We start from the raw sequence: 21,532 nt of genomic DNA, 5'->3' as shown, positions 1-21,532 counted from the left end.
TTTCCAATTGGTCCAACAGACTGCTGTCTCTCTGCATTTCATTACTCGCCCTCTGTCTGAGCCCCACACATGTCCAAATATGCAGCGTGCGTCTACAAGCTAAAATGTGAGTCGAGGCACAGATATACCCTCCTCACCCCTCATTCTGCTGGCTCCCTCACCTTGTCCTCGCTCTGTGTTCTATCTGGAGGCCATGTCAGGCTGTGTGTGTTGCCTGTCTGTGGCTCTGACTCAGCCAAGCTCTGCCTCATTCACATTCACATACACGCCTTGCAAGATGCAGGCACAAACAGCCACATAATAACACACACATCAACAAGCCATTCATTCATTTGGAATTAATTTCCTCCTTCTTGTTTCTCTGCTATTTTCTTTACTCTGCTCCTCTGTGCTCCCTTACTGGTCAGCTCTGCAGCACTCTACTTATTTAGTTAATACATATGGCTGTTAATGAATGCACATATTGTGGCTAATAGATTTTTTACACAGTATGTGAACAAGGCCACAGTGTAAGTAGCAGGTAATTGAAGAATTAGCATAACACTCCCAGCTAGTGGCTCCTTGACATTGCTCTGCAGCAGTGCCCCCTAATGGCCAGAGGGTCACATCTGTACCAGCTGAAACTGTGGGCTGCTGGTTTGGATCTCCTTGTAAACCACTAACGACTTGATGCCTTTGGGAATAATTTGAAGCTCACAGATGTAAGTGTATTCTTCAGGAATTGTTCTCCAGGCTTCTTCGAGGTTATTTCAAAGCTCTTCTTTGGATGTGGGCTGCCATTTGTTCCGCTCTCTGTCAGATGATCCCACACTGCTTCAATAGTGTTGAGGTCTGAGCTCTGGGGAGGATTCATCACTCCAAAAGACCTGTTGACACTGATTTTCAGTCCCCTTCTTGTGTCATTTGGCATACATTGAGCCTTTTCTTCCTGTTTCCCTTCCTTAAGAATGGCTTCTTGACAGCCACCCTTCCATGGAGACCATTTCTGATGAAGCTTCAGTGAACAGTACCTGAGAGATGCAGCTCACACTGCACAACATGCTGGAATTTGCGAGTTCAACTAATAGCTCTTTGGGAATCACCTTGTTGATGTAAAAATACTATCTTATTGCATGTTGTTATCTTGGGGATGCATAGTGGTGTGGTGGTTAGCACCGTCGCCTCACGGTATGTTTGCATGTTCTCTCCGGGTACTCCGGCTTCCTCCCACTGTCCAAAAACATGCATGCCAGGTTAATTGGTGGCTGTGGATTGTCCCTGGGAGTGAGAGTGAGCGTGCATGTCTCGTTTGTCTCTGTGTGGCCCTGTGATGGACTGGCAACCTGTCCAGGGTTTACACAAAACACCCTGGACAAAACACAAAAACAAATCTCCTCTGAAAATGGTCAGGTTCAAGGACCGCAATGAAAATAAGCGAAACAACAGCCAATATCTGAAGAATAACAAAAAACAGAAAACCGCAGAAAGTTGGAATGACTATTGTTCAAGACCACTTTAAAAGATCACAAGAAAGTCTGACAGATTGGAAGCAAAATGTAAAGAAATAGGGAATGGCTCAAGACTTTTGCACAAAAGTGTCGCATGCATATGTATTTGGGAGATATGCAGCTGCATGTATAACCACTGATGGAGTAAAACGAAAAAACCTTTGACAACAAACCGTTGTAGGATAAAAGGCTCTGATTTCAAAGCACCTCATTACACATGTATACTGTACTTAATAACATTTTGTATCACAATGGGATCACTAGACGCCACACTAGGCATGCCGCAACAACATTAATACGAACCTACCAGTATCCCAATTCATGAGGTTTCCTTTTGTTGTACGTTTTTGGGGTGCTGTGAGCTGTGTAAGCTGGCTATTTGGGCGCCTTTCATTCCTCTTACCTGGGGGACGAGCTAGCTCATGCATGTGTCAGTTTGCAGTTATTATTTCCATATGCTCTCACTTAAAACGGCTGGCTAATCCTCGGTCACACACCAGCAGCACGCCCAGGATTATCTGTGTTTGTTTTCTCACGCGGAGGAGAGATTGTGTTAATCTCCTCAGAGGGGGGAAAAAAAAAAGAGATGTAGAAAAAGAGAAAAAAACAAGAGACAGACCAAAGTCTTGCTCATAAGTTTAAAAAAAAAAAAAGGCGACGCAGGACCTATAAGAGAGGGATAAGATAGAGACAGACGGCAAGTGACAGAGGGAAGGGAAGGCAGCAGACAAAGTCAAAAGGGAGATTTAGAAGAGTCTTTGTTCCCTCAATTCTGCAGCTGTGCTTGTTGGCAGAAATGTCCAAAGCTGTGTTTGTCATCTGATGAGTGTGATGTATGATCTTGATTTAGAATGCACAAAATCAAAAAAGAACACAAGCTGCCAAGGACAGCAGGGCACTAAACACACTCAAGCACGCACACCACAAGCCATATGTACACACTGTGCTGCACACACACGAGCAGGTGAGAATAAATATGTATGTGTTCTCCTGCTTTGACACTGAATCTTCTTCTTTTCAATCAATTACACCAGAGGTAGGGAGAACCATCACCTCTGTGATTTGAAGCATCGACCTGTGGTAATTCACACCAACTGTGTGTGTAATTTTTGTAACACACGGACAAAGACACACTCTCTCAGCCGAGCATGTATGGCTGTGAGTCCCTCTCTTTGAGGAGAAAGGTATTATGTATTGGCAGTCTAGCATGCAGGTTAGCTAATTAATTTCTGCTTACTGTGAAGCGAATTTGAAAGGGAAATTGTATTGAAATTAGAATTTCAAAAAGGACTCTCAGAGCACCGCACAGGACACGGGAAGGTTACACTTGAAGAGTGTGTGGGTGTGTAACAAGAGGGCAAGTGTGTGGAGATTAAGCAGTGTCTGTGCATATACAGGGACTACAGAGCGTTCTTTCAAAGTCAACTTGTTGTGTTTTCTTTCCAGTAGGATAAATCTCTGTAAATCTTGAGACCAACTTGAAGTCTTGAATTTGATTGTTTTATTAAAACAGCAGTTCAAACCAGAAGAATGTTCCAGTTAAAGTGAAATTAAAAAAGAAAATGGAACCGATGAATCGTGGACTTTTTTGCCTAATAAATCACTTAAATCTTTTAATGATCAGAGTCGCTATTATTTTATTTTCCAGTAAATGGCCAAACAAATCTAATTTAAGCACTTGAATATTCACTTTAGCACTTGCCTGTGTAATACAGAAGAAGGTGGAAGTCATCACAAGAAGAGGGTCTGTTTAAAAGGTAACTTGACGTGAAATCTACCTTCTTTAGCTTGTACTTTTCCTGTGACTAGTTTTCATTACCAGTTGAACCTGGGTCCATGTAATACTGTTAATTTCAGCAGGATTTATTTGCTTTCTAATACATCTAATACTTTTACCCCCAACACCAAGAGGAGGAAAAGAATATGAATGTTGAGGTAATGTCACATTCAGCAGCAACTAGTACATACAGTAATGTGGACATTTTTTTAGGCATTTGATAAACTGAAATGTTCAGTACTATTAGGAAGGGAACTAAATTATCGTAAATCCAGACAGACGCATATAGAGCGATGATCATTGGCAACAGATGGTATGGCTCTGTCAAAGCCAAGCCCTTATCTAAAATAGGATTTTCACTACGATTATCAAAGATAAACAATCTACTGTAGTATCTATGGATATCCATCCATCCATTTTCTATACCCGCTTAATCTGTTGGTTGGGTCATGAGGGGACTGGAGCCTATCCCAGCAGTCATTGGGTGAAAGGTGGGGTACACCCAGGACAGGTCACCAGTCCATCACAGAGCCACACATGAGACAAACAACCATGCATGCTCACTCCTAAGGACAATTTTATAGTCACCAATTAACCTAACATGCATGTTTTTGGACAGTGAGACAAAGCCAGAGTACCCAGAGAGAACATGCAAACTCCACACAGAAAGGCCCCAGGTGGGGATTGAACGTGAAACCTTCTTGCTGTGAGGCGACAGTGCTAACCACCACACCATGCAGCCCATCTATGGATATCATGAGGAAAAAAAATCAGCTTTAACTCTTATTATATTACCATATTCTAGTTGTTTGCCTCTGAATGTTGTGCTAGTAGCTAGCTAGCTAATTACTGTCTTCTGGCTTTAGCACAGGCAGCAACCAGCATTAATGTGTGACATCACTCTCTGTTATGTTGTGAGTGTTAGCCACATAGTTAATGCCACTGTTATGTTTCTGAGATTATCATTTGGGCATTATTAACGTTCAGAATTTTAATTTTGGTTATCACGGCTATTGTCAGTACTGAAATTAGGTCAATTTGGGACTACATGAAAACACAGAAGACATCACAATACATAATTCCACAGAGGGACTGTTGCAAATTCTCCAGGAGTCTTGTAACAACCTACCTCCCGATTTAACATGTGGTTCCAACACATTGGATCGAAGGGCATTTTGTATGTAATTACCACTTCAATGCATTATTCTGAAAATGTGCCCAAACTGCACTTTTTTCTGCCTAAAACATGAAGATACAGTGCACTGCTGTGACAGGCAGCAGTAGAAATATTACAGGTGGAGACAGGTGGAGTTAGCAGTGCATGATGCTGATCATTGCTGAAATGTGCTCTACAAATGTTTGACAGATTTGGACCAATATACCCAGTTGTTTAACTTCGAGACACCTTTCTCAAGATTTCTCTGGATTACTCAAGTTAGTGCAGTGACGTATGAACAAAAAAAACTCCCAAAAAGCAAAGAAACCTCTCCTCGCTGTTGGGACGAATGTGAAGCTGCAGTGGAAAGGAGAAAAAACGTGATACAGCTGCATTGACACAAAATCTTGCATCAAGGTTATGCAAACATGTAGGAAACTGGTCCTCACCACCAACTTGTCACATATTGATACTTTTGAATGTATAGTGTCAATTTTTGGACATGCGCACATTTCCCAAGTTGGTACAATGTAAAGCTTCCACAACCCAACATATTTCATGATGTAGTGTAACAATGATCTATTTCTATCTTTAAACAATTACTTTTTGTAATGTCTAAAGTAAACCAAGTTCTTTTTATGTGTAACATAGTAGCACAGTAGTAGAAAGAGGGAATTCAAAATGAAGACAAATTAAGAAAAGTTAAGTGAAAAACACCTGTAGCAATGATGCCTATGTTTGACGATATTCCGATGCTCGGAAGTTGTTACGAGACCCGTCTACCCATCCAATACCCTGACACTTTTGAGAAAAGAGAACTGTAAAATTACAATGTTTGGGGGCATTTACAGCTCAGCCAATGTGTCACTTACTGAATATAAATGGACACATTAAGCTTTAGCAGATGTGTGTCAGAAAGTGACGGTAAAGAGGTTCCTGTATTCAAGAAACTGACATGAAAGGCCATTGACAAGTTGGTGTAGAACGTATTGGTGTAGAAATGACTATCTGTGCTTCAAAACTCAAGACATGTGAAATGATTGAAATGATTGAAAGATTATGGTGTTTTTCACATTCACTGTTTTGTTGTCACGATCACCACTCTCTCACTGCATTAGCTCTCCACCACTGCACTCTATGTCTCCTGTCTGCTGGTTGAACCGGCTATGAATTGCAAAAATTTGAGTTTTGTGTGAGGGACTGAGGGACAAACCAGCTGAAATAAAATGCTGAGAGTACTCAACCAACTAGAAATGCTTGATCCGTCTGTTTCCACGTCAAGAATCAGGAACTAGAGGTTCCTTGTCCATGAAGAAAATCCAAACCTTTGATCTTTCAACATGTACCGTCTTTACTACTTCTGTAAAAGTTTAAACTGCCCTTAATCACACACTTAGCCCCAAGTGAAGCTGGAGATTTGAGGGGAAATGGAGTCACTGTAACCACTTTAAACTGTTAACAGATACATCACCGCCTCAGAGATCGACTTGTATGGTTGTAAGTTGCTCTTTCATGTGTGTGTGGGTGGTGAAAGTTCTACAAGAGCTGGAGGAAGTGCCTGTGTGTCAAAAAAACAAACAAAATTGTAGTAAAACAGAAGAAGTGTGGGGTCACTGTCTGATAAGTGCTTCCTTTGAGGGCGTAGGAGGAAGGAGGACTTGTGAGAATGTGTGTTTCGTCGGCGCTGGCAACCTGTCGCATGCATACACTTGGGGGAAAAGGGAATGGTTGGAGAAGGTGTTTTGGGGAGCAGGTGATGGAGTGTGTGAGATGTTGAAGGCGGGGGTGTGGAGTGATGGAGTGCTGGACGGAGGGAGGGTGGGAGGGTGATGAGTGTGTGCTCACAGTGTATGTGACACCTCTCCTCCTCAGACAGATTGTCTCTCTCTGTCCCAGTAATGGGGACCCGGTTAGTGCACATTTTCCCCCCACCTAACCCCCCTTCTACACACACACTTTGTCACGATATCTGTGGCTATTCTTCTTGTTTGTTTATTTTTTTTTTTTTCCACAGGGATTTTCACCAAATTGGCTGCGGTCTGATGTCTTTCGGTTTTCCTTTTTCTCTGCATAATTTCCAATCAGTCTCTTTCTGAAACTGCTGATTCTTTTTTTTTAAAGCAGTTTTTGCACATTTACAGCTCAGAGTGAAGGAATAAAAGAGAAGAAGGAACAGAAAAGGCAAAATCATAACCAAAGGAGAGGATATTAACATTCTCTCTGCTGGTGGGACCCTCTGAAGATTTTTTTCTTTTTCATGAAAGCAAAAAGTCTGCATAGCCAGAAAGCCCATTTATTCTCTTTCCAACACGGTTCTCTGTGCCAATTACAACAAGATGATGCATTTGCATATTTACTTTTAGACCACATACACTCACAGGTTCCAAAGAAGCACTTGTGGTTGCACACAGAAGCCCCCACACAACCAACTCTTACCTCAAACAGATATTCTGAACCAGACCCAATAAACATGTTGCTTTTCTAAAAATTTAATCAACAGCAGGTGTGTTTCAGTGTGAGACAGTAGATGTTTGCGATTACTCGTGTGTGCCGGCGTCCTCGCTAACAATCATCAAGAAGAACCAAATCAGAGACTATCTCTACGCTTCAGAGCCGCCGTGCTGGCGGGAGAGCGGCGCGCAATCACACAGAGACCGCAGACAAACAGCTTTCATAACTTCTCAGTAACAAACAATCGCTGGGGCTTGAGCCCCTATCCCAAATGAAATCTCCTACACCTGTGTAGATGCAAGGATACAAAAGAATTTTTAATGCTCCTTGTGGCCAGATACGAGTCTCCATGGTGATAGTAGAATCTCCATGGTGATGGAGACGGTGTTCTACACAAGGAAAGTGTTTTTATGAAAAATGGGAGGATGGTTTTGTTTTCACTTTCATCAGAGGAAACTGACAAGTGTTTGGAAAGTATCTGCGGACGTCACAGCAACACGCCACAGCAGAAACTGAACCTACTCCCACCAACGTTTTTGCAACATTTCATCAGAACGTACTACCTGCGTGGTACACAGCAGCAAACACCCTTGGGTTTTTTTGCCGACACCGTCGTACCAAAGAAGGCTAAAGCTAAAAAGATTGGTGCATCCTTACATCTTTCCATGCTGTGTGTAAATCAAGAACTAATCTCCAACAAATGTACCAGTAACATTCATCTCTCTGGCAGAAAAATCGACAGCTATTTATGCTCTAGTTTTAGCACGTCAAGAAAATCCAAACACCAACTCCAAGCAGTGTCAAAATGACGCCCAAACATGTAGTTGCTTCAATGTCGGAGTTCTGAAGAATCCTTTCAACTTTGTGAGGCTCAGGAATCTCATTGGCAATGCTGTAACATCAACACCTCATTGACTGCCTTTTCCACTTCACACAAAACCCACCATCTAAGCATCCATCCACCCACAACAACCTTCAAAGTAACACTTCAGACGTCACCATGTGAAGGGTAACCATGATATTATGCACTCCGAATTATTCTGAGCTGATTTTGGATGTGACCATTCTTTTGCTCTGATCTGTTGGAATAATTCAGTTGGAGCCACCTCGCTGCTTTTGATATGTAATTTAGCAGTCATCTGCAGGAATTTTAGTGTGAGAATGAGAGCAAATGAGAGCACAAACACACACTCCTGGATCTGATGTTTGAAACAGTGACATTTGCATCATTTCTTTGCTATTAAAAAGCGGCACCAGTGCTCATTTCACAGTATGTAGAAGTCAAAACCAAATACTTCAACGTTAAGCCTTACAACGTAATGAATTATGATGAACCTTCTCCTCTGTCATCCCCAGGGAGTGGACTACGAGAGTCGGAGCTCCTACTCCTTCTCTGTGGAGGTACTCAACCCCATTGTAGACCCTCGCTTTCTTCGTCGAGGACCCTTTAAGGACCGGGCTTCAATACGAGTAGCTGTCTTGGATGCTGATGAGCCGCCAAGATTCTCCAGGTCCCGATACCACATGGATGTTTCTGAGAACTGCCCGCCAGCCTGCACGGTGGGCCGGGTCAGTGCCATAGATCCAGATACTGGTCTCACAAATAACATCAGGTAAAGTATGATGCACGTCTCCTCTTGCAAACACTCAGCATTTTGACACATTTAGCGCATTAAGATCTGAAATTAATCAAGTGGTTCACCTCACTGCGTCCCTTATTGTGCTCTGATTTGAGAATTGTGTTGTACAGACTAATTAGTTATTCTCTTTTTTTGGTTAATATTGAAACTTCAGCAAAGAAAAAAAGAAAAAGAGCTACCAGGACAAAGCCAACTAAATATCTGCAGTGTGTTGCATTGAGCCAGACAGTAACTACAGGCACTTGCAGGTTCCAAGCTTTCACTTGTGTTTGCAGTCAATTTTGGCTTAAAAATTCAAGGAGGGAGGAGATTGATTTGTCTGTAACAACCAAAGAAAACCGTGTCCCCATTAAAAGAATAAGCCCCAAAAGTGAGTGTATGGGGAGGAATGATAGTTGGTATATTCACAGAGATATTTAGATAATCGGTTGCACTTCAAAAGAGCTCCTATCTGCTGTGATAATCTCTATATTAATTCTTTGGCCATTTGAATGCAGACTTCCTTATCACTCCTTCACACACTTGCCCTTTCTACTTATTTAACTCCACACCCCACTGCCATCTCTGCTTGCTTCCTTCCTTCCTTCTGCTTCACTTCAGCACTTCTCTCTGACCTCTCCTAACTTCACTCGCCTTTCTTCTATCAACAAGAGTATATTTCCCTTCTCACCCTGCTTTCTTTCCTTCAGATTCTCCATAGATCCCCAGTCAGACCCGGAGGCTCTGTTCCGTATCACCCCAGACACAGGCCTCATCACCACGGCTGTGGAGCTGGACCGGGAGCGGGAGCACTGGCACAACATCACAGTCATCGCCACTCAGAGAGGTCAGATGTACCACCTAACATTGAGGCATCATTAGAGCAGTTTCCGGTGAAACCACCTCTGACACCTGCAGCCACTTATGATTAGGAGGTTTAAGAGAGTGTTAACTGCATGTTGTGGAGCCTGAAAAGCTCAGTATCCAGTGTGCCGTGCAGCTCACTAAGCAGCTTAGCTTTCAAGTCATCAAGCCATGAGGGGAATGCTGTTTGGCAGCTGAAACGATTTGTTACAGCTTGCCTGACAATCAATTGATCTATATTGCGTCAGTTATCTGCCGCAATAGAGCCTTTCTCATTGGAACACGACTGAAATCCCTGCATTAAAGCAACAAATCGAGACTTTCCTGACACTGTAATAGCAAAGGGGAGTGGTAGGGATACCAAGTTAACACCCAGGCATTTAGATATTAGTCAGGAAAAAACAAGGAGATATTGTGGAGCTTTCAGTCATACGTGTGAAGTAATTCAACCAAATGTTGAGCTAGAGTAGGGAATTCCACTTTTAAGGGAATTTCTATGTTCTCAGTTAAATGGGGATACAGTGTCGACATCCCTGTGAATTCATATACAGCTCAACCAGAAATCTATTCAGTTCTATGAGAATCCCTGTAGCCTTCGATAGCTGTGAAAAAAACTCCTCCTTCTGTTTTTTCTCTGTGTGCCAGGAAGTTTGATAAAGGATAGAGCAAACAGACTTCTAGGTTAACAAGCTGTTATGGTACACTCAACTCTTCCTGCACCACATAATATTAAATTCCCATCTGAACTGTGAAGAAATCCTCCTGTTTTTGTCTTGTTTTTTTTTTCATACCACATGCAACCACAAAACAGACTGAGTGAATGAATTAAACTGCAATGTCGTAGGACGGAAACGTCCCTCTGTGAAATAAAATGTCAAAAACCGCATGATTGTTTTGTAAGTATTGATTAGATAACAGTAAAACAATACAATTCTTTAGTCCCTGGCATGTAAGATAATGATAGTGATATTTCTTCTTTGATTCAGCAATATGGTTTGGCTTTAACAGAGATTACTCTGATTGGCTATTTGGTGTACCTAGAGAGTCCACGATTTCCCCTGATTTGTGATTTCTCCTTATTTTTCACATCTGCTTCTTTCTGTCTTCTTCCACAACCAACAAGACAAGCATTAGCAATGATATGCCCACAACAAAGTTCTAACTGCCCACATCCTTAAACTGCACACAGCCTTCTTCAGTGAGCAAACGACAATGCTTTATTAAGGTTATTACTCATTTATTTTTTTCTTAATCTTGGCAGTCTCCTGGTTTCCCTTGACAAATACCATAAATAGACAACCTCCCAGTTATGTAAGTCATTTTTTCAAACCTCTCACTGCAGCTGTAAAGTATCTACCTGACAAGTGGCACAAGGGAAATATGTCTCTTATGAGCATCTCAACATCGGAGCATTCATCATTCTCAAGTCTTTTAATTATGAATCCACAATGTTTAGATTAGGAAGAAGGAGTGGGGCGGCTCAGCACTGCGCTCGAAACCACCGGCCTTTGTGTGACATGAGACCAAGATGGATCATATGTTCCGTCAGTAACGTGTCAACAGCACTTTTGCCATTTCTTCCAACTGGTTCTTGATGTGGATTTGGAGTAGAAGAGCCCTGAGAGAACAGGCTTTCAGTTGAACCTCAGTCATGCATTTAAGAAAATGCAGCATTTATTGAACACAACTGGGCCCTGTCATGTTATCTTATTTTATTTTTTTAGTAAACAATACTTAAAAGGAGTAAATACTGTAGTGCATGTGGTGTGAACTGTTTTCAGGGGATGTTGCTTAGTTACATATTTTAACCACATTGGAAGTCTGGCAGGTTGAAAATGACTAAATACCACTAATGCTATATCAAGATAATTATTACCTGGCAAGAAAGGCCATGCCTGCCCTTTTGAATTGTCAATGTTTCTGTTTCAGCTTACCTGACTTTGTTTGCTTTTCAAATTATTAATGTGAAATATGACTGTAAGCACTACGACTCTCAGAAGCAAAGACCCAAGGATTATCACCTCATTTGAAGCTATTTACCTCTTATTTGCTACCAATAATGATAGCTTCTTCTCTTAACCCAAACCATCTTCACCACTTTTGGGTCCTGCTGAGATCCAAACCTTAACCATGCTGGTGGCAAATCAGAAAACAGTCATATGAATCATTTTATTAGTCACTGCTTTTCTAAGGTTCTGACAATCTGCTCGTGCCAGATGCTGGCTCAGAAATCACCCATGCTCTACAAGTACTGGAACCACTGATGAACGAGATATTTTTCTGTTGCGTGTGGGGTATGCATTAAAATTAACACCAGATTGCAATTAAATGCTGGCCAAACTCCAACAACATTGTTGGCAGGTGACAAGTAATTAAGGCTCTCAACAAAGTGATCCAATTGCTTTTTATTTTTGTAAAAGTGAAAAGTATTGTTGCAGAATTCCACCCGCTGTGTGGAAGGAAAGAAAAGTTGTTTTGTCGCCAAGTCTTGTTCTGGACAAAGTTAATCTTTACTTAAAATCTACTCGGGGCTCCTTGTGGCAGCAGAGTGTTGGTAGGACTGAGGCTTCAGCACAGCAAGGGCTTGTCTTGAATAATGAGCTCTATCTAATAAACAGACTGTTGGAGGTTGTGTTGACATAAACACAGTGGGAGCCCTTCCATGGCCACGGGCAGGCCCCACTCACCCGGTGGCATTACAGCAAGAACTCATTTTCAGCTTTTCAGCCAATGCTTGTCATCCATGACTCTGTGTTCGTGCTTTATGTTTGAGAACATGGTGTGGGAGTGTATGTTAATGAGTATGTAAATGTGTGTGTATAGAAAGTGTGGCACAATGTGTCACTTGCTTGTCTGGCTGAGCCTGGATTGTGTCACAGCAGCCTAAAAATGTAAAATGGGCGAATGTTCAGGAGACTCAAGCATTTCAAGCGTGGCTGTGAGAACTTCTTGTTCAAGTGTGTGTACAGCCAAGTGAATGTGATGTGGCAGAGCCTATGCCAATCCATTTAAACTGCACCATTGTGGACCGACTGCTCTCTGCACATTGTTCTGCCTGATCTCGATCTTTCTTAAAAGAGCACACAAACGCACACTTGACACTGTGAGATGTTTTGGCGGAGTATGGAACCCTTTGATGTTGGGAAATTTCACTGCTATAAAAGCATCCTTTTTACTCCCGCTGTGATCCTGTGAGCTGTTACACAAGTCAAATTAAACCAGTGGTACACACTGTTTATTTATCCAAATGTGTGCTGGCTAACGTCATCAGACAGTCGTTGAAGTTTTTGGACAAAAGCTCAAATGCTTGCTTGTGCCTGTGAGGACAACTGAATGAAATTAATGGCGTGCAAACTTGCGCCCATATGTGTGGTGTACATAAAATTTAATTCATCTCATTTTTCATGTAACAGGTGTATGCATGTGTGTGTGGGTCTGTTTTCCTTGGCCACATTTTAATATTCTGCTCTCTGGCCCTTCCAGACAATCCCAGCCAGGTGTCCAGAGTCCTGGTTTCAATAGAGACATTAGACCTGAATGACAACGCGCCTGAGCTGGACAGACAGTACACCACGGCCATGTGTGACTCATCTTCCACCGGACAGGTCAGTGTGGATTTAAATGAGCTTTGAGGTGGATGCCTATGTGGGCATGAAAATGTCTGCTCCAGAAATGAAAGGCTTTGCATTTGAAAACTAAGCGCACTGCCAGGGGAAAGTTTTTCACATATGATTATGAATCAGACTCATCTTAAAAGAGTAATGACAACATCAAACAAGCATTAGAAAAAGGCATGAAAAAAACACAAAAAAGGGGAATATAAATATGTAAACATTTTATATCCAATTGCCCCTCCAAAGCCTACATTCACAGATGCAATTATTTATTTATCCATTTCAATATTTCAGAGAAGAGGAGGGAAGTCTATTTCAACGTGACAGTCATGGAAAACAGAAAGTACATGTCTTTTAATTCAATTCAATTTTAGTAGGTTTTTATATATTGGGATGTACAAAAAAAAACCTAAAATGGGTAAAAAATTACTTCATATGAACAGCTTCACATTGCAGTTTATGTAACAAAACCCAAAGGAGAAGCAATGTGTGGACAACCTTTCTGTCTCCATATAAATGAAGAGGGTAAGTAAAGACATGGTGCTGCTGATCAAATGCAATTGCAAATGATCGATTTATCATCGACAAGTGTGAGCACCTCTGTAAAATCGTAGTTTTGGTGTTCCGAGGAGGAAAGACATCAGCAGTTATCTTGGAAAAGCAATTATTTTCCCAATCTGGGAAGGGTTATAAAGTCATTTCCAAATAGGTGCACTGTGAGAAAGATTTTCCACAAGTGGAAAACATTCTAAAACATTTGCCGATCTTTCCAGGAGTGGACGTCCCAGCAAGTTCACTCCAAGGTCAGACGATGTTGAACGTTAAAAGTTAATGACGGTACAGTTAGAAAAACACTGAACAAGTATGGCTTGTTTGGAAGGGTTGCATAAGAAAGCCTCTTCTCTTTAAAACCACATGGCAGCACAGCTTAGATATGCAGAGTTGCATCTGAACAAACCACAAGGCTTGGACAGACAAGACACAACAGTGGAGAAGTTTGACCATAATACATGACAGCATGCTTGGTAAAAACTACACGCAGCATAACAGTGCAAACAGATCATGTTGCTTTCAGTTATATATGCCAAAAGATCTTACATTGGGGCTGTCTTTTTAGATAGCCAGCTCTCATATTATTCTTAACAACCTCCGGCAACATAACTTTCAATGTGCTAATGTCATCATTCCCATTTGCAGATGATGTAATGCTATTTCATAATCCACACTCTTTGTCCAAATGGAATTTCTCTGTTCAACAGCCTTCTCTTTGTGCTTCCTAGAAAAAATGTCCACATACACACTCCAGACTGTAAATAACATGAGGTTGTGAATTGTTTTGCTGTTGAGACAAGACAACTATCAGTGCAGTAAGTCACCAATCGGACCTTTAAGGCACAGTGGTAAGGCAGAAACCATTCCTCACTGAAGCACTTATGACAGACACCTGGTAGCTTGCCAAAAGGCAGTTAAAGAACTGGCAGACCGTAAGAGGAAAAATTCCACTAATCTGAAAAAAGGAAGAAAATTGAAATCAGGCACCCAGCTTCACCTTGTTAATCATCAATCAATCAATCAAACATGGTGATGGGAGCATCATTCTCTGGCATGCAGAAATGTAATATACAGTGAGAATCGTTGTCAAATCTTTTCCAAAAGACAACGTAAAATGTAAAACATGTAAAACACAAATGTTAACGGAGGTCATCTTCTGAGAAACCTGAAAATGTTATCGCACTTATGATCCACTTCAAACCAGGCTGAGATTGAATGTATTCTGCCGCAATTAACCAAAAAGACTTTCGACTGTCATTGTTTCCAAAGATGCTTTAACCAGTTACTCAGTTAGTACATTACAAAAAACACTATTTTAAGACTGTAAACATATCAAGATATGGGAACTCAATATGGTGTGAAGAGTTCCCTACTGTACTTATACTGAAAAAAGCTTTTGTTTGACTGAAATGAGATGGTCCCGGCGTATATTAGTAGTGTTTATTTGTACTTTTCTACTCCAGGACCATAAAACATATTTTGACATGTCATAGGTTGTTCTACCTTTGCTCGCACCTTAGAGGCAACTTCACAGAGCTACCCTCTAGCACTGCTCACTTCTCATTTCAGGTACTTTCAGGGGTTGTCAGCAGTACTGAAGATTGCAATTTATCAAGAAGTGTGAAAAGAACTTAAGTCATGTCCTCCCAGCAGAGGCAGCAGCTCCAGCACTCTTTGTGTGTCTACATACGAGGCGCTGGTGGCACTTTATTGAGCATAGGTCAGCAGCCTTCTGGTTGGACTCAATCCCAGCACTCAGTCACTGCAGTAACACACTTGGAAACAGGGAAACAGACTTGTAGCATGGGAGAATAGTGTGGGTAAAGTGCAAGCCAGCGAGGACAGCAGGGTTGATAGAAATACGAGGTGTATATTTTCTGTGGGATCGCACATAGTGTGGATGATTGAATCCTAGAGCTCTGGCATTGTGTGCGTAGACACCCCATTGGTACCGAAACGTCACAAGTTTCTGGACAACTTCTTATAGTTACATCATTATACTATAAAGTTCCTACAGATTGTTGTATGTGAAGCTTTCCAACATGATCTCATGAAAAGATGAAATACCTGCTTTGGTCCACAATGCAAAATGTAGCCCTTTTACTAAAAGGTTAAACGTTTCGGTATAACTCAATACATGATGATGTCGGTGCTTACTATGTGACCTTGGCAAAGCCTGACACTGTTAACTCTGCCAAAAATGTTTCATAAGGAGGAATGAGTCATAAGGCATTGATTGACTTTAGAGCTAGAGACTTGAGCTAGAGAAAGCCAGCTCAATACTCCCACTGCACAACATTTTCAACAGTTGTTTTCACTTTCTGCTTCAGATTCGGAATTAAAAATCCATGGTTAAGGTTAAAAAAGTAATCACTGTTATGGGTTACACACTTTGATACTGATGCTGCCCTACGCAAAACAGCTGTCTGAGAGCACATTGCCATCTCACAGTTCATAACGCTGGGTTGTGACATTTCTGCATTTGTGGTCAAAAGCCCCTATTACATGTTTTCTGGTGTGACAGGGCTAAGCTTTCACTCTGTTCATGTCAATTTTTGTCAGAGGTGATGAAGTGGGAATTTTTCTAATCCCACACACTATTGTGAAAGAAGTGGCTTGACTGTTGGGGCAGTTAAAGACACGGCCACTGGGTACATTTTTTAAATTTTAATTTATAGTGTATTTTCTGACCAAATACCTGCAATCATCTGAGCTTTACTTGATGGTTTAGTGGTAATTAGCATATGTAAACAAATTTCTAAGGTCGAGGTTTTAAACACGGTAAACAGCACAGCTTGTTGTATTGTGAATAGAAGCATGTTGGAACATGCTGTGTTCATTGGAATATCTTGTGCGTACCATTAGTGTAAGGGTTGCAAATCAGAAACAATGTTAATGGGAGTGTCGCTGAGGATCTAACATTGTACTGATCTGCAGTATAAACATACTGGCAACCGACTCATTTCAATAACGACCAAAGCAGCGTGCTAAGAGCAGCGCACAAGTGCAGCTTGATTATTATACAAACACAACTGGCCATATAAGCATGAGCCTCCTGACCCGTTAAGCTGAAAATCTTTGACACTCAAGCCATGAAACACGTTGCAAAAACGATTAAGGAGAATATTTTGGAGTCACCTCACAGCCAACTTAGTCTATACCCTACTCTACATTCTGCATGTGAATAGAATGCTGCTGATAGTTGTCAACGCCTGGAGAACACCTCCTGCCATTTTGGATCTTTCCAGATGTTCAAATTGCCAGTTTCACAGGCACAAATGCCTCTCTGTACCATCAGAGATGTAGACTTTTAAACTGAGAACTGATAACAAGATGACAAATTGACAACAAACTCAAGATGAGCTAATATTTTTCATTTGTGATATTTTTTATATGTTTTACCTATTTTAAATTTTGCACTCTGAAAGGTACAGTTCCATGAATACATATGCAACAAGGCCATGATCACTGTGTCGACATCTTTTGGGTGCTAGTGTTCCATTGCACCTCTTTAGCAGCAGTTTGCACCAATATATGTGGCCCCTTAGTGTGTTGGTACTGACATAAACAAAACAGAGAAAAAAAAATCAAGATATATTTGGATGAAAACTCCTCACATGTCAGACGAAGTACACAAATGTTGTGCTCTGTGATCATGTACAACAAATCGTAGAACCGCAACACAAATCTGTAAAGACATCATTACCGTATGTTGTCGGAAAGAAGCTAAAGATGAATCCGTTACCTTTCAAACAGCAAGTCTTCTTCAAAGAAGCAAAGTACTTCCGAAAAGTTTTCATTCAAACATGGAAGTGTTGATACAAAACAATGAATATTCTAGTATGGGAGCATGTACGGCACAATTGAACAAAGCTGTATCTTTACTGCAGGCACATTCACTGTGGAGGTAGTTGAATCCTACATGGCCTGTTATCAGAATGCGACAGCTATTCTTATTGTAATTAAACTCGAGCCTCCACTCAGACTGTCTCCTTCCTTCATGCTGTATTTGTCTTGTCTATTTTTCTGCATCACGGTTTGCTTACTTGTTCCCATCTCAATTATAAAAATCATCTCTTTGCTCCTCAGCTTCTCCCTGGAAGCCAGTCTTTTCTTTCGCTGTCTTTATTTCCCCTCTCCTCCATCTTCAGTATTCCATGCTGGCTCCATCACTATAATTTGGTGACTTGGCCCATCTGTTGTTTTTGCTCTGCTTGAGTCTTTGTTGTTTCGCCACTAAATCTGTGATTCTGCAACGACAAAGTCGATTTGTTTTCGCCTGTGATGTTCATGTTTGTGTGTCTGTGCGTATTGTCATTTGAGCGAGCGGGAGACAATTCATGAAGGAAAGATTATGATGTCTTCCTCTGTGTTGAAGTTGTGCATTCACGGCGCTGTTTGACAAGTCATTTGGCAAAAACGCGGTTGAATATTCACACCCAGGATATGATCCCACGATGTGACTGAACATGGTAAATCTTCTGAAGGACTGGAGACGCTGACTGACTCACAGAGCATGCGGCACCCTTCATCGCTGCATTCAGACTCGTCGCTTGTACTCGAAAGCATTCCTGAAAGAACATCTTGCATAATGACAACCAGAGTTTTTCATTAAAATTAAATTACCCATCAGCATGTGGCTGCGGGAGATTCCTTTTAGATTAATTTTCTTATCATTGCCACTGAAGATGCTATTACTAAATTGAAAGCCACACTTCACTGTATTTGTGAAAGTCTATTCACGTCAGACACAGTTATTTATTTGGTGTGAGTATCAGACACAGTTCACTTGTGTCTTTATACTAATTGGCTTGTTTTGAATCCTGCCGACGTCGGCTAATGGCTTGTCGCTAAAAGCACTCTCTGTGTAAGTGTCTTTTCCCTTCCTTTCATTTTCTTTTCTCTTTCCTCCTCATGTGTCCCCTTTACACACACATGCACATTCATCCCCTCCCCTCACGCAGTCTCTTCTTCTCTCTCTCACGGTGTTTCAGGTGGTGCAGGTGTTGCGGGCGATTGATAGAGATGAGGGAGGGAACGACAGCACCGTGTACTTCAGCATCCCTCCAGAATCCCGCGCTGCCCTCAACTTCAGTGTCAGAGACAGTGGAGGTAGGCTCTCAGTCTGTTCCTCTTTGGCTTTTTCTATTAATTTGCTTGTTTTTCTGGTTCTCTCAGACACATGCTCCCCCCCCACCTTTTAGGAGTCTTAATCCACATATTTCTTCCCCGCCTTCCTCTCTTGTCATCCCTGTCTTTTCTGCTATTCTCTGTTCTTTTACCTTCCTCTCAAACCCTCTGCCGTTCTGACTCCCCCTTCTCATTTCCTGTCTCTGCCTCTCTCTTCTTCCATCCATCTCCCAACTCTGGTGGCCCTATTGTTTTGCTTTGTTATCCTTCTCTCTTTTGTTCATTCCTCTTGTTTGCCTTCACATATCCTCTGCATCCATCTTTCCCTTCCCACTGCCATCACTGTTTCCACAAAAACCTTTCTAAGAAATCAGAGCAGCTTCATGTAATTCCCTTCACCTGAATTTGATTTAGCACTGAGTTGTTCTTTTACTCTGTAGTTCCTTTGTGAATCATAATTTCACTATTACTGTTTACTGAGTTTTACAGCATTAGATTTTAGACATAACAGAAAACACACAACCTCTTCTTACTTGTAAGACTTTACATATCAGCACATGATTTAAAAAAAAGTATTTTGGGGGTTACCAGCTCTTAGAATTTGCAAAAAATACATCCTCAGATGAAAAACAACACATTAATAGTGATTTGACCAAAACTTAGCCACAATGCACAGACAATGTGTGAAAGTCCACCTTTATTGCTGCTACACCTTGGGAATTAAAAGGGTAAGTAGCAGCTAGGTACTGCTAATCAAATGCATTTGATTAATTTATTACGTTCATATCTTCATTGATTGATGAACTAACTTTTGTTAGTTTGCTGGTCGGGAGCTTTCAGGTGTGTGTTAACAGAGAAGAAGTTGTTACATTAAGTGGAGATGTTTGCTCATAATGCACAGCAGCACGTTTGGAGAAAACCAAAGAGCTTATCAGCTCAAACACCTCATACCAACTGTCAAGCACGGTGGAGGACGGCTGATGATTTGGGCTTCTTTTGCAGCCACAGGACCTGGACACCCTGCAGTCATTGAGTTGTACATGAACTCCTCTGTATACCAAAGTGTTTGAGAGTAAGACACATTCAAACACATTCCTTTATTTGGAATAGCATGAATTTGAAAAAAATGCTTTACAAATAGTATGTTCCACATACTTCACAGGAGGTCATTCCTGCTAGCAGCAATACTATACACAATGACAGCTTATGATGATTTAATAAAAACATTAGAATTTCCCATTGGGATGAATGAAGTATGTTTCATTTTTATTTTCCTTTCATTTTATAGAGACCACACATACAAATCAAAACACTTCACCACCAGTGTAACCATTGATTTGTGCACTCTTCGTCACACACTTGAATTCAGTTACTGAGTGCACAATTATCAAGAACAATGTTAAACATATACAATGCTCCCAGTCGGAAAATGCTATCAAACCTCAAACTTGAATGTGCAATAAAGAAAAAGTTTCCCCTGGGAAATTACTAAGTGTTTGCAGAATTACAAGGCAACTATATCACAAAAACTCCCATTTCCCAGCTATTTTTTTATGTATTCTTGTGGTAAGCAGCATGACATTAAAAAAACACCACAAAATGTAATAGCATTTGGTGTCATTTTTAACTTTTTCCAAAATTTGGAAACTGTTGGAGATGGAGCAAGCAACTTTTCTACTGAAGGATGACAACTTTGCTTCCTGAGTTGAGGCGGCCCCGCCGTTTAAAGAAAATGTCTTCCAGAAACTGGCTGTGGGTTTGGGAGTGGTACTTTCACTTCATCTTTAACCTTAAAAGCCCTAAATTGCTCATCCTCAGGGATAGCAACCCATAGCAGAACCCCTTCTCCCTCCTGGTGCTTGACTTGAATTGGTGCCCAGTCAGTTAGAGTTGGAGCCACAGATTCCTATCGTTCGGTCACTCTCATTGTATAAAAGGTTTCTTTTTAGGTATTTCTTGGTCCAATCTTAACAGCTCAGCTTGTGAATCTTACACAGTGGTGTTCAGTCTTAACAGGTTGCAGATATGAAATATAGTGTCTTGGGAAGATAAATGGATCCTTGAAGCTTCACATTTAATTTATCTCAAGTCTTCTGCAGGAAACTTGCTCCTTTTCTTCTCTCTGAGGTTTTTACAACCATAATGACAATTTGAAACTATTTGATCATCAGGTGATCACACATGAATGATTGCCAACAATATTTTAGAGAGAGTTACATTCATTTGAATTTTGACTCATTATAATGACTGTTGAATAAAATTTTTGGCTCATTTTATTCAAGGCTGTGAGACCAAGCTTTCATGTTTATATTATTTAGAAAATATGCATAGAAGCAAAAAGTTCACAGCTAAAAATTGCGTGTGCAATTTTCTCATAAATATATATGTCAGATATATAGAAGACATATCTAGAAATGTTCGTGGAACTAATTTTAAATAAGAAAAGTGATGTATCTTTTGCACATAAGACTGATATGAATGTTCCCAGTTACACATTTGGCAGACTGTGTAACAGTTAGCTAAAAGATGTGTGCAGCACAAAAACTGCGGAATGAACTGAGGAGCGATGGTATTTTCACTTTGTTATAAGCAGTCTGTCTCAAAGACACATCATTCCTTCCAGTTAATGTAGTTGCAGCTACAATATAACTTGAAATATCTCAGCATGTTGTGCAGTGTGACCTTAATAAAAATGAGGAAACTGTACAAGTGGAGCTCAAAAGAAGAAGTGTCAGGACTTAAAAAAATATCTACAGCAGATGAACAGTATCTGTAAGTGATGTCCTTACAAAAGAGGAAAAAATCTACCAAAGACCTGACACAGGACCCAAGAGATGCATCTGGACCTTCACTTGATCTATCTACTGCTCGCTGAAGCCTCA

At 41.0% G+C, this 21,532-nt stretch overlaps 1 protein-coding gene across 1 annotated transcript in view; it reads left to right on the top strand.

Moving 5' to 3' along the window:
- The window catches only part of cdh24b (cadherin 24, type 2b), a 159,591-nt gene that overhangs the window by 127,091 nt on the left and 10,968 nt on the right, over positions 1-21,532 (top strand). Inside the window, exons 8-11 of the mRNA XM_072364084.1 lie at positions 8,228-8,484; positions 9,201-9,337; positions 12,838-12,959; positions 18,515-18,632. Of these exons, the coding sequence (XP_072220185.1) occupies positions 8,228-8,484; positions 9,201-9,337; positions 12,838-12,959; positions 18,515-18,632 (634 nt within the window). The remainder of the gene's footprint in view (positions 1-8,227; positions 8,485-9,200; positions 9,338-12,837; positions 12,960-18,514; positions 18,633-21,532) is intronic.

The sequence above is a fragment of the Leuresthes tenuis genome, unplaced genomic scaffold, assembly GCF_036924035.1.
Source record: "Leuresthes tenuis unplaced genomic scaffold, fLeuTen1.0.hap1 SCAF_14, whole genome shotgun sequence".
Lineage (NCBI taxonomy): Eukaryota > Metazoa > Chordata > Actinopteri > Atheriniformes > Atherinopsidae > Leuresthes > Leuresthes tenuis.
The sequence above is the reverse complement of the archived record's forward strand: the minus strand, read 5'-3'. Positions and strand labels throughout refer to the sequence as shown.